The following is a 15,883-nucleotide window of genomic DNA, read 5'->3' on the forward strand; positions in this document are numbered from 1 at the left end:
CCTTCTCCAACTGTTCCAAAAATAGAAAGAGAAGGAAAACTTCCAGACTCATTCTATGAAGCCAGCATTACTTTGATTCCCAAACCAGACAGAGACCCAGCAGAAAAAGAGAACTACAGACCAATATCCCTGATGAATATGGATGCAAAAATTCTCAATAAGATACTAGCAAATTGAATTCAACAGCATATAAAAAGAATTATTCACCATGATCTAGTGGGATTCATTCCTGGGCTGCCGGGCTGGTTTAATATTCTCAAATCCATCAATGTGATACATCACATTAATAAAAGAAAACATAATCCTGTCAATCGATGCAGAAAAAGCATTTGACAAAATTCAGCATTCTTTCTTAATAAAGACCCTCGAGAAAGTCGGGATAGAAGGAACATACTTAAACATCATAAAAGCCATTTATGAAAAGCCCACAGCTAATATCATCCTCAATGGGGAAAAACTGAGAGCTTTCCCCCTGAGATCAGGAACACGACAGGGATGTCCATTCTCACCACTGTCGTTTAACATAGTGTTGGAAGTGCTAGCATCAGCAATCAGACAAAAAAAGGAAATCAAAGGCATCAAAATTGGCAAAGATGAAGTCAAGCTTTCGCTTTTTGCATGATATTCCATGTAGATGACATGGAAAACCCGATAGACTCCACCAAAAGTCTGCTAGAACTGATACATGAATTCAGCAAAGTCGCAGGATATAAAATCAATGTACAGAAATCAGTTGCATTCTTATACACTAATAACGGAGCAACAGAAAGATAAATAAAGAAACTGATCCCATTCACAACTGCACCAAGAAGCATAAAATACCTAGCAATAAACCTTACCAAAGATGTAAAAGATCTGTATGCTGAAAACTATAGAAAGCTTATGGAGGAAATTGAAGAAGATTTAAAGAAATGGAAAGACATTCCCTGCTCATGGATTGGAAAAATAAATATTGTCAAAATGTCAATACTACCCAAAGCTATCTACACATTCAATGCAATCCCAATCAAAATTGCACCAGGATTCTTCTTGAAGCTAGAACAAGCAATCCTAAAATTCATACGGAACCACAAAAGGCCCCAAATAGCCAAAGGAATTTTGAAGAAGAAGACCAAAGCAGGAGGCATCACAATCCCAGACTTTAGCCTCTACTACAAAGCTGTAATCATCAAGACAGCATGGTATTGGCACAAAAACAGACACATAGACCAATGGAATAGAGACTCCAGAATTGGACCCACAAAAGTATGGCCAACTAGTCTTTGACAAAGCAGGAAAGAATATCCAGTGGAAAAAAGACAGTCTCTTTAACAAATGGTGCTGGGAGAACTGGACAGCAACATGCAGAAGACCATTCACCATTCACAAAAATAAACTCAAAATGGATAAAGGACCTGAATGTGAGACAGAAAACCATCAAAACCCTAGAGGATAAAGCAGGAAAAAACCTCTCTGACATCAGCCGCAGCAATTTCTTACTTGACACATCCCCAAAGGCAAGGGAATTAAAAGCAAAAGTGAACTATTGGGACCTCATGAAGATAAAAAGCTTCTGCACAGCAAAGGAAACAATCAACAAAACTAAAAGGCAAGCAACGGAATGGGAAAAGATATTTGCAAATGACATATTGGACAAAGGGCTAGTATCCAACATCTATGAACAACTCACCAAACTCCATACCCAAAAAAACAAATAATCCAGTGAAGAAATGGACAGAAGACATGAATAGATACTTCTCTAAAGAAGACATCCAGATGACCAACAGGCACATGAAAAGATGCTCAATGTCACTCCTCATCAGGGAAATACAAACCAAAACCACACTGAGATATCACCTCACGCCGGTCAGAGTGGCTAAAATGAACAAATCAGGAGACTATAGATACTGGAGAGGATGTGGAGAAACGGGAACCCTCTTGCACTGTTGGTGGGAATGCAGACTGGTGCAGCCACTCTGGAAAACAGTGTGGAGGTTCCTCAAAAAATTAAGAATAGATCTACCCTATGACCCAACAATAGCACTTCTAGGAATTTACCCAAGGGATACAGGAGTGCTGCTGCATAGGACCACTTGTACCCCAATGTTTATAGCAGCACTCTCAACAATAGCCAAATTATGGAAAGAGCCTAAATATCCATCAACTGATGAATGGATAAAGAAATTGTGGTTTGTATATACAATGGAATGCTACATGGCAATGAGAAAGAATGAAATATGGTCTTTTGTAGCAACGTGGATGGAACTGGAGAGTGTGATGCTAAGTGAAATAAGCCATACAGAGAAAGACAGATACCATATGTTTTCACTCTTATGTTGATACTGAGAAACTTAACAGAAGACCATGGGGGAGGGGAAGGGGGAAAAAAAGTTACAGAGAGGGAAGGAGGCAAACCATCAGAGACTCTTAAAAACTGAGAATAAACTGAGGGTTGATGGGGGGTAGGAGGGAGGGGAAAGTTGGTGATGGGCATTGAGGAGGGCACCTGTTGGGATGAGCACTGGGTGTTGTATGGAAACCAATTTGACAATAAGTTTCATATAAAAAAATAAAAATAAAATAAAGAAACCTAGGATCACTATTCAAACTGGGTGGTCCTAGAGATAAGATAGAAATTGGTTCTGGGAAGCACCATGAATGTATGTGATACAACAGAGGTACAACCAGACCTATCCAGACTAGACCTTGAGTATCTTTTTCTAACATCTATTTTGTTAGCGCATAACAAAGGCAGGATTGAAGTATAGACAGGGGACCTTCCAGCCAGAAATAAACAAAAGTTGGGGGGAAAAATCTGTACTTTGTTAATTAGTTTGTTTTTCTGCTTTGGTAGTTATTTTTGTATTCTCGGTTTCTGAGTAAAGGTAATTTTCAAGAAGCTGAATACAAACAAATAAAAAGCCATACTTATTGGTCTAGTTGGTGTTAAGAGATTTAATTTCTTATGCAAATTCTGAGTGATAGACAACCTTACTAAGCTCATTATTTTGAGTCTGAGAATTGAGGAGCCTAGGCAGTAAAGAAAGCATTTCTAGAAGAAATAAAGTGAATTAAAAGATAGAAAAAAAAATGATGCAGAGGGACAATGTATATATAAAAGAAATACCTTTTAGAACTGTAGTTTGAGCTATATTAAGTATAGTTCAATGCTTTATGATATAAAGATAATTTTCAGCATTTAGTTTAATAATTGTAGGCGGCCTCAAATAAAATTTAGAATGAATTTGGAGAATAAACAAACATATAAATAAATATAACATACGTATGCATTAAACCAAAATTGATGATGTTTTCTCCTTATTAGTTTGGGAACAATTTGGTGTATCCAGTTTTACCTGGCACAGAGTTTTGATTTGATCTGTTTAGCTAAATATGAAGTTGCAGGTTTAATATGCTTTCTTATCAGGGCCAGAGATTAGAAACACACTACTTATTCATGTGAACGAATAGATCTAGCAGACTTAATGGATCAAGAAAAATAAGATTAAGTTAACACGCTTTCTGTAATCTTACAATACATCCTGTTACTCTCTTGGAAATCTTCGTTATCTTCCTCAACTTTCTCTGGTTCAGAGCAGTAGGTTTTAATGTTGTCATATAGGTACCAGCTGAGATTTTCATCCACCACAGAAAACATCAGCACAAATTCTTGGTCAATATTTTTTTCTTTTTCTTGATCCAGAGAATCTGAAGTGAAAATTACTATTTTAGTAGAAGTTACTCTTTAGCATGTATTTTTAGCAGGTGATTTATAGCTTTAAAATTTTACTTTTCTAATACACCCCCAATCTGGATTTGTCACTTCTGTTTTACAGATGGAAACACCAGGAAACTTTATGTTCAGTATCCTGAGCTTACAGATACTCATATATCTGGATGCCCATTGACCATGTAACTATTCAATGCTTTTTTGGCAAATGAGAAGGTTGGAATTCAAAGTTGTGTGTGTATCTTCTGGTGCCTACATCCACAAACTAAGACAGTAAGTCTTTGAAGGTAACTCATTCTGTTCAAGTGAGAATTAGCTTTCAAGCTCTTTTTTTTTTTTTTTTAAGTAGGCTTCAAGCCCAATGTGTGGCTTGAACTCATGACTGTGAGATCAAGACCTGAGCTGATGCTTAACTGACTGAGACATTCAGATGCCCCTGGATTTCAAGCTCTTGAGCTGCATTGTCTTTTTCATGATGCTGGAAATAGTTACTGTGATATTATATTTACCAACGCAATGCAGGTAACTACAGATCTAACACCATGGAGTGCCACTAAGGGAGTCACTTCTGGTAAAATCACACATCTCTTCAACACCACTGTTGGAAACTGGATACAGCAAACCTATCTTCCAGGAGAGCATGTTTCTTGCAGCGTAGTAATGGGTGTGAATACTTGTTCCATTTATTTCTTCTTCTTCTCCTGCCCTGCTGTTTTCCCCTTTTTATCTAGATTCACTCCTTCTCAACCTTACCTACTCAGTCATAACACAGAAGATTTGACTTCTATGTTAAAAAACAAACTCCTCTGTCTCTTGCCTGTTGGTCATACACTGTGAGCAACAATGAAAAAATTTACCTTTTTTACAGAATATTAAAGGTCCGATGAGTCCTGAGGCGATATCTTTTGGAGCATCAATGTGGGAATGGTAAATCCTGGTCACACAATTGCTATCTTCCTCACCAGGACTTTGCTCTTCGGTGGCGTTCATTACATATGTGTACTGCTCACCAGGATGCACTTTGTCATCTGCTTTGTGAAAATCTGTGGTGTTATCAGGATAGATGGCCCCTAAGAAGCAATACACAGTGAAGTTACAAAGTGAATGTATTTGAACTTAAAAGAGAGAATAGATGATTCATTAATTTATTTGGCAAACGTGTATTCAACTTGTAGTATGTGCCCCTTTGGGAATGTAGTGATGTCCTATTTGAACACACAAGCGTGAGAGGCCAATGACTAGGGGGTCTGGAAGCTTCACCAAAAATTTGGTTGTTATTTTTTAACTTACTGAATACTTACTGAATCTTAAGGGAGTAGGAATAGAGCATAGTGACTTCTGGTTTGCAGTGTAAAGAACCACTTTTGCTCTGGAGTCATGGTATGGAAGTATGAACAAAATGGCTACTCTCTCTTATCATTTGAGACATCTTATAGGATGTCAAGTTTCCACCCATGAACTATGGATTTTTAAAAATTCTGTACTTTTACTTTTGGAAATTTCCAAAAATACGTAAAAGTTGAGGAAATAATATGATGAACTTCCATTTACCCATCAACCAAGCTTTAATAGTGATAAACCCAAGACCAATCCTGTTTCATCTACACCCCCACCCACTCTTAACCCCATCACCATCGAATTAATTGTAAAGCAAATCCCAGGCATCATATCATTTCACTAATAAATACTTGAATATATACCTCTAAAGGATAAGAACGGTTTTTTCTTTAACATGAAGACAATATAACTACCATGCCTTAAAAATGATTAATACCCTACTATGCCATGAATTTATAAAAAAGAAAGAAGATGGCAGTCAGCCTCTAAGCTATGAATGTAACTGTTTATTTCAGAAAAACAAATAAAAATATATGGTCAAAACATTCACCTTCTAAAGCAAAGCCTCTGTAAAAAAGAAAACTAATAATTTTAAAGCTCTAATTTTATCTTAATTTCCAAACTTAATCCTTATAATTTCAACTAACATGGTCTCCGCATTTTTGCTTATAATGCCTGACATTCATTGAGCTATTACCATGTACATCATTGTCCCTATTTTATACACGAGGAAACTGAAGCGCAGAGAATTTAAGTAACTTAGCTGAGATCATTATTCAGCCAGTGAAAGACAAAGCTGCACTTGAAGCTTTGTCTATTACTTTCAAAGTCCTCGCTCTTATCCATAACAAAACCCCACCTCTTTTTATCATTATCATCAACAAGTACTAAAAATGATATCACAGACACCAAAGCTATTCTTTGTTCTTCCTGTACCATCTTTAAGGTTTCTAAGTCCTACATTCAAATGACCTTTCCGTTAATTGTATCTCAGATGCGGCTCTGGGGTCATCCAGCCATGTGTACCATTTGACTGATGCAAGAGACTACTCAGACTGCCTTAGGTAGGACAGAGTTAATCCAGAGTTAGGATGGTACGTGACAATGACCACAGTATGGTCACGTGTAGGAACTTTAGAGTTAAGACAACCCCTATCTTGAGTCCTGTTTCTTCCCTCTGGATGTTTGCCTTTTCTAGGCCTTCATGCACGTTGCCTAGTCCTCTCATTCTCTTTGGCTGGCGAGTTGCCAGGCACTGGTAGGGAAGTCCCAGCTCTCGCTGCCTCTCACTGTATAGTCTACCCAAGAGTTCTTTCACACAAGCAAGTGCAACCAAGGGAAACACAGCATAGTAACACACTTACACGTCTTCTCCAGGAGGGGAGGCCATAATCTTAGATGTTAAAAAAAAAAACAAAAAAAGTGCTCCTACTGAAAATTACGAGGAAATTCCAGCTAGAATATGAGCTGAACTTACCCTCATGTTCCTTATGGTAAGTTACTCCATGTGGATGGAAAGTGTAGGGCCTAGAGGCAAAGTTTTTTAGGTGAACATAAACTCTATCTCCAGTTTCAGCTTTGATAACAGGGCCTAAAAACCCCAGCCAGACAGGTTTTTCTATAATTGTGCTAAAAGTTCTGTCTGTGTACTGAACATAAAGGGCCTTCTTATACAACCTTCCAATTCTATCTGGGCCATTTTGAAGATAGATGTCTGAATGTTCCCTGCAAAAGAAAAGAAGACAACTCTATCAGAAGCCATCATTTCTGGGGATAACATTATAACATCTCATGTAATTAAAGAGAAATTAATGACCATATCACATCAAATGTTTGCCTGTTATTGTAGGGGTGCTTCCAAAAATGAAGAGGTGAGCTGGCACTTACCCTCCTATTTTAAGTATGTGAGGCGTCCCGCATCAGGTGTGATAGCAGCGAATCATGTGTGAAGCCACCATTAAAATCTGGTGTATCTCACCAGACTATTTTTCTACAGGATTTTTATGTTACAATACAGAAACATTATGAAGTCGAATACAAAGTGAAAGTAAAATGTTAGGGTAAAGCAGTTAAGACCTTACTCATCTATTACTCTTTCAGCTACCGGAAGAAAATGAGTTTATAAGCAGTGAGTCCGGATATTTGAGACTTCAGAGTGTGTATATATTTTGTTTTCCTAAATACATAAAATTAATGATGCTATACTAATCCTACATTTTTTATTTCCTTTAGCAGCACTAAATCAAGATCGGAATTGATGTGTGCAGTGTATGTGGGTTTTAAAATTACCTTTGGATGCAAATTACCCTTATGTTCTTTTAATCCCTTGCTACCGAAAATGTTTGACTAGTGAATGTTTATATTCTGCTTTGTGGCTGATTAATAGTTGCTCGAAACTTTTCTAAAAATGTTAGCAAAGTAAATTGTAGGGCGGGGCAGGGGTGGGGGGAAAAAGGAAGAAAAGAAAAGGGAAGAAAGAAAGTGGGTTTGGTGATCACACTTTTAAAGTGATTCTTAGGCTGTCCTTAACAGAAGGCTCTAAGTAGCTCATTGGGATCTGTTGGTGAGTAACAACATCTACCCATTTAGGAGCACGCACCGAAAACCTGGACTTTGGCAAGCCCCTCCACAAATGGGATCTCCTCCGATAGAATAAAAAGTGCTAACACTCAGGCTGATGATCTGGGGGTTGTGCTTCTTGGTGTGAGTGTGTGTGCTGTGGACTTTCACCTCAGGGATCTTTGATGCCTCACCATTTCTTCTTAATTCCTGTGGAGCCGGCTGAACTGACTGAAGAATAAACTTTGTCTTGTCTCCTCAGCTGTAAGCTCCTCGGAAAGAGTGAGAAATACTTCTCCTTCTTTTCTTCAAGACGAGAGGAGGGCTTGTCTGGAAGCTCTGAACTTCCCTTGCTGCAAAGTTTAAAGGCCCAGCTTTTCAAAACTCTAGAGCTGTAGCCCAATATTTCCTAAGTTTTGATGTGCGTACGAATCTACTGAGGCCCTTGAGGAAATGCAAGCTCCTGAGCCCCAGCCCCATTTATTCTGATTGCTTGCTTCTGGGGCAGGCCCAGACGTTCATAGTTTCTAACACCCAGCTGTGTTCTATTGCAGGCAGGCTGCTCTGCGCTCATGGATAACCTGAGCGGGAGGCTCCGAAGTGAAGGAAAAGAGAGCTGCCTAATCCCAGAGGCAGTGGGATTTCTTGGGACTGTGAGACAGAAGGGTGGCAGGATCTGTTTCCAGGCCATACCCTGGTGGCGGCCAGACCTCTGTTGGTACAGTTGCATGAGGACATCCGATTAAGCCTGAGTGCCAGAGGCAGTGGTGGTCCTGGAGGCTGAGTTTGAGTGGCAGCAGGTGTTGGAAACAGCAGAGCACCACGCACTGGACTGACCAGAGGACATCGACCATTAGGATCCCATCGTTGGCACCACATACCAAGGACCCCATTTTTCCTGGATTGTGTGAACTCCAGGATTCCAGATTGTTCACTGAAAAATGAACCCTTTTGATGGGAAGGGGGCCAAGCTGGAAGTTAGAAAAACAAAGAAGAGGCATCCTTTGTTTTATTTCTCTCAGTTGGTTCCATTTTCTAATTGTTGTGGTTTCCATTTTGTTAGAATGAAATAGAAAAATGGATTCAGGAAGGCTCAGAGAGACTTCAAGGGCATCCAAATGCACGGGAAAACAGGACAGGGGTGTGAATTCTTCCTCTAAAACTGCAGCATTCGTATTAACAGAAATGGTCTTAACAAGTGGATGTTTTAACAACAGCAAAATTCTGAGGCACTGAAGACCATTGAGATTGAAAGCAGATTCCTGCAGTACTCAGTGCTGCAAGGAGGTTAGCAAGAGTACAGTGTTAGTCTGGCATACGGCTGTAGCAAAGCTCACAGCGCAAAGACAGAATTCCTCTCTAGTCACCAGACGACCCTGGCCCGCTCAGTCTTAGGCCCATTCACATCTGAGGGTAACTTTTCTCCAGCATCTCTTATTGCTAGGAGATGAGTCCTGGTGATATTTTTTTTATTTAAATTTGTTTTAATGTTTATTTTTGAGAGAAAGGGAGAGAGACAGAATGTGAGTGGGGCAGGGGCAGAGAGAGAGAGAGCGAGACACAGACCCTGAAGCAGGCTCCAGGCTCTGAGCTGCGAGCACAGAGTCTGACGCAGGGTGAGAGGCCACAAACCGTGAGATCATGACCTGAGCCAAAGTTAGATGCTTAACTGACTGAGCCACCCAGGTGCCCCTCCTGGTGATACTTAAATAGAGATTCTAATCTTTGTTCTAAAATGCCCTGTTGAGGGGCGCCTGGGTGGCTCAGTCGGTTAAGTGTCCGACTTCAGGTCACGATCTCGCAGTCCGCGAGTTTGAGCCCCGCGTCGGGCTCTGTGCTGACAGCTCAGAGCCTGGAGCCTGTTTCAGATTCTGTGTCTCCCTCCCCTGTTCATGCTCTGTCTCTCCCTGTCTCAAAAATAAATAAAACGTTAAAAAAAATTTTTTTTAAATAAATAAACGTTAAAAAAAAATAAAATGGGGGCGCCTGGGTGGCGCAGTCGGTTAAGCGTCCGACTTCAGCCAGGTCACGATCTCGCGGTCCGTGAGTTCGAGCCCCGCATCGGGCTCTGGGCTGATGGCTCAGAGCCTGGAGCCTGTTTCTGATTCTGTGTCTCCCTCTCTCTCTGCCCCTCCCCCGTTCATGCTCTGTCTCTCTCTGTCCCAAAAATAAATAAACAAAAAAAAAAAAATAAAATAAAATGCCCTGTTGATACACATTTTACATAGGTCAAAGTTTTAAAATAGCCCTCAAATTCTTTTTTATTGAATTTTTAAAAGTGTATTTATTTATTTTTGAGAGAGAGAGAGAGAGAGAGAGTACAAGCGGGGGAGGGACAGAGAGGGAGAGAGAGAGAATTCCAAGCAGACACTGCACTGTAAGTGCAGAGCCTAAGGTGGGTCTTGAACTCATGAACCGTGAGATCATGACCTGAGCCGAAGTCAGAGGTTCAACAGAATAAGCCTCCCAGGCGCCCAGCCCTCAAATTCTTAAGGCTTCATTCAATACAGTGTGTATTGATACTTTCTGAACATGACTCTGAAACATTTGGGAGTATGTCACGTCCTGTTCCAATAAAATTCAGTGGGCTTTGCCAGAATGCCTTCACTGCACATTTCTCCCATATTAATCACCTCCTGAACCAGGACAAGCATTGCCCAATCTTCAGGGTTCACTCTTTGTACACAGAGATTTGGGGGAGGCAAGAATTGCTTTTAAAGTAGTTGCTCTGAAGTTATATTCAGAGTTTTTAACATTTGGAATTGCTTTTGTACACATGGCAGTATGCAAAATATGTTTCCCATCTTGTTTTGTTTTTTTTTTTTTAAACAAAATGAACTCTTGACCAAATTGGGAAATATTTCACATCATGTGATACTTTGGGGTACGTCTATTTGATTATGTGCTGTCTACAAAGGAACATCAAAGGGTCATTAGGAGGTATCTATTTAATTTCAAGGGCACAGGGGCACCTGGGTGACTCAGTTGAGTGTCAGACTTCAACTCAGGTCATTAGCTCACAGTTTGTGAGTTCAAGCCCCACATCAGGCTCACTGCTCTCAGCACAAAACCCCTCTGTCCTCCTTGCTCTCTGCCCCTCCCCCACTTGCGCTTTCCGTCTCTCAAAATAAACATTAATTTCAAGAACATAGTGTGGGGACTAGGGTCAGTTACTGGAAGTTTGCAGTAAGTTTGCCAGTTATTCAGTCAAAAGAATCTATTATAGTTGTTCTTTGAATCAAGCAAATAATTCATGTTAATTGTAGATCTTTCTGTTGACAATTGTAACATGCTCTTTTCTATTCATTACAAAGATATTGTCTCCCTCTCAGTAATCATATCCCACCTTTTTATCCCCCCATATTCTAGAATCCTATAGCCAACTCTTATAATTTCTGGCAGATTCAGACTCAGAACTGAGTTTTTAATGGTAGTGGAATTAAAAATTTTATACTGACTCAGTAAGATGATAATAAAGTTACATCTTTCCATAAATTCAGAATGTACTTGAATGGTCTTGGCTTATGTTTAGACTTGATTACTGAAATGTCGGTAATGGGAAAAGTTTCTGGATTCTTGTCTTCATCGGTTGAGACACAGGACATTAGTTTTCCATTGCCAAATAACAAATTGTCACATAGTAGCTTAAAAGAACACCCACTGATTGTTTCACAGCTCAGTGGGTCAGAAGTCTGGCATGGCATGACTATCTTCTCTGCTCAGGTTATCACAAGGCTGACATCAAGGTGTTGGCTGGTCTGAGCACTCATCTGGAGGAGCTGGAGAAATCTGCTTCCAAGCTCATTCAGATTATTGGCAGAATTCAGTTCACTGTGATAGGATTGAAATCCCCACTTCCTGGCCATCTGTAAGCCAAGGACCTCACCTGCCTCCTCAGGGCCACCTGTATTCCTTCTCAAGTGGCATCTTCTATCTTCAAGTTAGCAGCAGTTTGTTGAATCACCTCAAATCTCTTTTCTTCTTTCTCTCCTTCTTCTAGAGAATTCTTTGGTTTAGATTAGGCCCACCCAGATCATCTCCCTATTTTAAAGTCAACTGCACCACTGAATATAACACAGATCACAGAGTATTCGCTCACCATACGGACAGGTTCTGGAGGTCTAGAGCCACCTCTAACATGGTGGATTAGGAGATGGGGCCTTTGGGATGCACTTAGGTCATAAACATGGAGCCCTCATACATGGGATTAGGGCCTTATAAAACATGCTCCAGAGAGATTTGTAGCTTCTTCTACCATGTGAGGACACAGTGAATAGGCTACTATAACCAGGACTAACCAGGAAGAGAGCTCTTACTAGAACATGGCCATGCTGGTACCTTGACTTTGAATTTCTCAGCCTCTAAAACTGCAAAATACATTTCTGTATTCTTCTGTGGTATTTTGCTATAGCAGCCCGAAGAAACTAAAACCGCTGGACATGCTGGTAATCAGACACAAAGAGGAGAGAAACAAGTTGCTACCTAAACTCATCTATACAAAAAGTTTAGCATAGTGTTGGCGAAATTGCTGAATCTGTGTTCAACAGTCACAGTTAGATGTAATTGAAAAAAAAAAAAAAAAAAAAGATCACAGGCAGAGTGAGCAGCGCCATCTAGAGTCCAAAGATTCTAGGCTGTCCTTGAAGCCACGGATGATCAAACCAATGTTGCAAAACCTCCCTAAACACAGACAAGACACAAGAATATTTAAAACCAAAGGAATCCTCTGACCCCCACCTCCCCTCCCCATTCTTTTTTTTTAAAAAAAATTTATGTTTATTTATTTATTTTTGAGAGAGAAAGACAGCGACCACAACAAGTAGGGGAGGGGCAGAGAGAGAGACACAGAATGTGAAGCCGGCTCCACGTTCTGTACTATCAGCACAGAGCCCGTCACCAGGCTCGAACTCACGCAGAACCCCAACTCACAAACTGTGAGATCATGACCGAGCCGAAGCCGGATGCTTAACCGACTGAACCACCGAGGCGTCCCTCCCGGCCCTGTTCTTAATAAACTCCCTCTCTCTTCTGTCTTCTCTAGCTTCTGGTATTACAGACTTCTTCATTGAAGCATGCTTGGAGCAATGTCTTGCACTTTGCTTATGCTCAGTAAAGCTGATTTGATTTTTAATCATGAGTAATAGCAGAAGAATGGTGGATGGGGGCTTGGTGTAAAGCAGACTTTTATTTTTTTTAATGTGTCTTGTTTCCCTATAGAAACCATGTATAATTTACATGTATTTAATCAGGGAAAATCTTGCATTCATACAAAATAATTTGGTGAAGTCATGAAAATAGGTCCTATTCCTAAGAAGAGAATACTACCTCAAAACCTGGTTTAAAAAAAAATTATTGTAGGATGTATTAGTTTTGTTTACAATCAGTTATTTTTAGGTCAGAAACTTTGCTTACTGTATATCACTAAATTAATAATTTAACAGATATTATTAGCAGCTATGTATTTATTTTTTACTGTGAAAAATGTCAAACATACATAAAATGAATGAGAATAGCATATACCCATCAATAGAACCAACAATTATGAAGATTGGGATACTTGTTTAGCTATTTTTAAAGATATAATCTTAGCAGCTGATTGTCATTGGGTTCATTTATGCTTTATCAGCATTAAAATGCATTTTAAAAAATTTTGTAATGTTTTTATTTATTTTTCAGAGAGAGAGAGAGAGAGAGACAGAGCATGAGCTGGGGAGGGGCAGAGAGAGAGGGAGACACAGAATCTGAAGCAGGTTCCAGGCTCTGAGCTGTCAGTACAGAGCCCGATGCAAGGCTGGAACTCGTGAACCGCGAGATCACGACCTGGGCTGAAGTTGAATGCTCAACTGACTGATCCACCTAGGCAACCCTAAAATGCATTTTTAAAAGTAGTAAACATGGGGTTTAGTGATAAATGTTTAATTGGCATTATTAAGACTGATGACCTCAGTATAAACTTCATTATAAAAACATCAAGAGCTATACTTGTGCTTTTCTATATTGTATGGTGACTATTGCTTGAAATAAGAGGGCTTACACCTGAAACAGGAAAACATTTAAGTAACACAGAGGTTTTTTTGGCGGGGGGGCATCACAATAGCTATCTCACATATTTTGTGCATGTCTGATGTACCTCGCATTGTACTAAGAGCTTTACGTGCACCCACTCTTCAAAGAACCCGATAAGGTAGTTTTGTTATCTCCATTTTCCAGATTAGCATGCTAACGCTGAGAAAGAGAAACTTAATTAACTGCGAGTCAACTAACAAGTCTTAAGCACAGTCATGGTTATTAAAATTGTATTTGATTTTTATAAATGATGTTTTAAAGGATTAAAAATCATTTTAGTCTTACCTGCTAATAATCAATAAGTGGTATAATCAACATAACATTTTGTACTGTTGTTATTTAAATTAAAGTACTTCTGCACAAACAGACAAGAAGACTGAACCCTGATGAAAGATGCAATATCGACCAGAGGAGGTAATAAGCCCACACAGATCCCCCAGGACCAAGGGGAAATCAGTCGAGCAGCCTTCCCACCCCACCCCCCACCAAAACGTGCCCAGGAATTTAGAGGAGTTTTATTAGTTTCCCGGATTTTAAGTCCACATTTTGGACTTGAATACATATACATATACTTGAATACATATACAACAAATTAATAAAACATTTTATCTTCTTCCCTTTATTTTTTAATTGATAACTTATAAATTTGGTCTGTACACAATAAAAATAGTGACTTACCTGTCAACTGAAATTAGTCTCTTTTCCCCATTGTCAGGAGCGTAGTTCCAAGTTGTTTCGATAATCCCAATGTAGTAATGTTTCTCTTTCGCCCAGGCTGAGTTACTATATAAAAGTAGAAAAAGACCCAGCAGCAAAATCTTCATTTTTTTTTTCCCTCGTGCAGCCTGAGAAGCAACAAAGTGAAATCAGAAGCAGGCAATTTTATAAATAAGGCTTTCTTCCTTTATTTGCTTGATTGACACATCTTCAGGTTGCACAAAAGTAAATTGTTTCGTAAAAGCAAATAACGTTTCCCACTTCGGCTCAGTTCTCGTAAGCCCAGGGGGAAAAAAAAGGTTTCTGTTGCCAGGCTTCTCTGATTACGAATAAAAAAGCCAACAGTTATTGTTGGAGCCACTAGAGTGTGCATAACTCTGCTTTCCTCCATTTGTTGTGTAAATTCCAGGAGGGCAAAAATCATCTCTAAATGCTCCCTTTGTTCCTCAAACAATATGCCACAGTACAGCGCTCTGCTCGCAGTGAACTGTTAATAAATCATGAGGAAATTAGGCAAAATGGATTAAAATGTGTCACTCTTTACTTTTGAAATGGCTAACAATACTTGATTGCAACTTGAGGATATGAAGTGTGATATTTAGCATGCCAAATTTAAGTATCCCACAATAAGAATCTTATTGTGAAGGATTTATCTATTTTGTATGCTCTTAACACATCTGCATAGAAAGTTTGCCAAATTATTCTGCATTACTATATGCAAAATAACTAGCAAAGCATAACAGGGGGTGATAATTCTGTTTTATCATTAAAGAAAGCAGACATAAGTAGATCTGTTTTCAAAGGCAAAGGTTGGTCTTAGTAAATAGGGGCTTATTACCCTAAGTGAATACAAGTTTATTAACAGAAAATCCTGGTTGTAACACTGCACATTTTGTGTTAATATAATCCTTCAATGCATTTTATGTATTTGTCCTGAGTTATTTATAGAAATAGATTGGCATAGGAGAAAGAACCCTGATGTTTGCATAATTCATTAATTTAATAAGTATTAGTGAGCGACCCCACTGTGTGCCAGACCCTGTTTCAAGTGCTGCAGATACAGCAGTGAATAAAGCAGACATGAAACCCTACCTTCATCAGCTTATGTTCTGCTTGCAAGAGACTGGTAATGTACAAATGAAGAGAGAACACAGCTAGGATTAGCAACAAGTGCTATGGAAAAAAAAAATCAGAGAAGGACAATAGTAAGTACCAGGGAAGACAGCAGGATGAAGATCAAAATCTGATGGCACCACGTCATATCAGGCAAGAAACTTAACCTCAGTTTCCTCACCTGTAAAACCTCAGTCTGAGAGAACTATTGTCCCAATGGTAATTGAAATGATCTACTAAGTTAAGGCATAGAGATACTTCTCCCACCAGCTTATAATAATCTTAAGTAATTGCCCTGATACAGAAAACTGAGTTCCAATGCTCGGTATGTCCCAAGACCTCCTTCTAGAGCCACCTTTAACTATTGTGCCCTCATGTCCA

General features: G+C 39.4%; 1 protein-coding gene across 3 annotated transcripts in view; it reads right to left on the bottom strand.

Annotated features, from left to right (window-relative positions):
* CP (ceruloplasmin) overlaps positions 1-14,714 on the bottom strand; it is a 72,719-nt gene extending 58,005 nt beyond the window's left edge. For 2 of the 3 annotated variants that reach the window (XM_047874528.1, XM_047874529.1), the window contains exons 1-4: positions 14,351-14,714; positions 6,525-6,772; positions 4,567-4,779; positions 3,514-3,687 (exon numbers count right to left, since the gene is read on the bottom strand). In XM_047874528.1, the coding sequence (XP_047730484.1) occupies positions 3,514-3,687; positions 4,567-4,779; positions 6,525-6,772; positions 14,351-14,496 (781 nt within the window). In that variant the 5' untranslated portion in view covers positions 14,497-14,714. The remainder of the gene's footprint in view (positions 1-3,513; positions 3,688-4,566; positions 4,780-6,524; positions 6,773-14,350) is intronic. The other variant, XM_047874527.1, reaches the window with a different exon arrangement.
* Positions 14,715-15,883: the final 1,169 nt, after the last annotated feature.

Source organism: Prionailurus viverrinus, chromosome C2 (genome assembly GCF_022837055.1).
Source record: "Prionailurus viverrinus isolate Anna chromosome C2, UM_Priviv_1.0, whole genome shotgun sequence".
In the NCBI taxonomy this organism is placed as follows: Eukaryota; Metazoa; Chordata; class Mammalia; order Carnivora; family Felidae; genus Prionailurus; species Prionailurus viverrinus.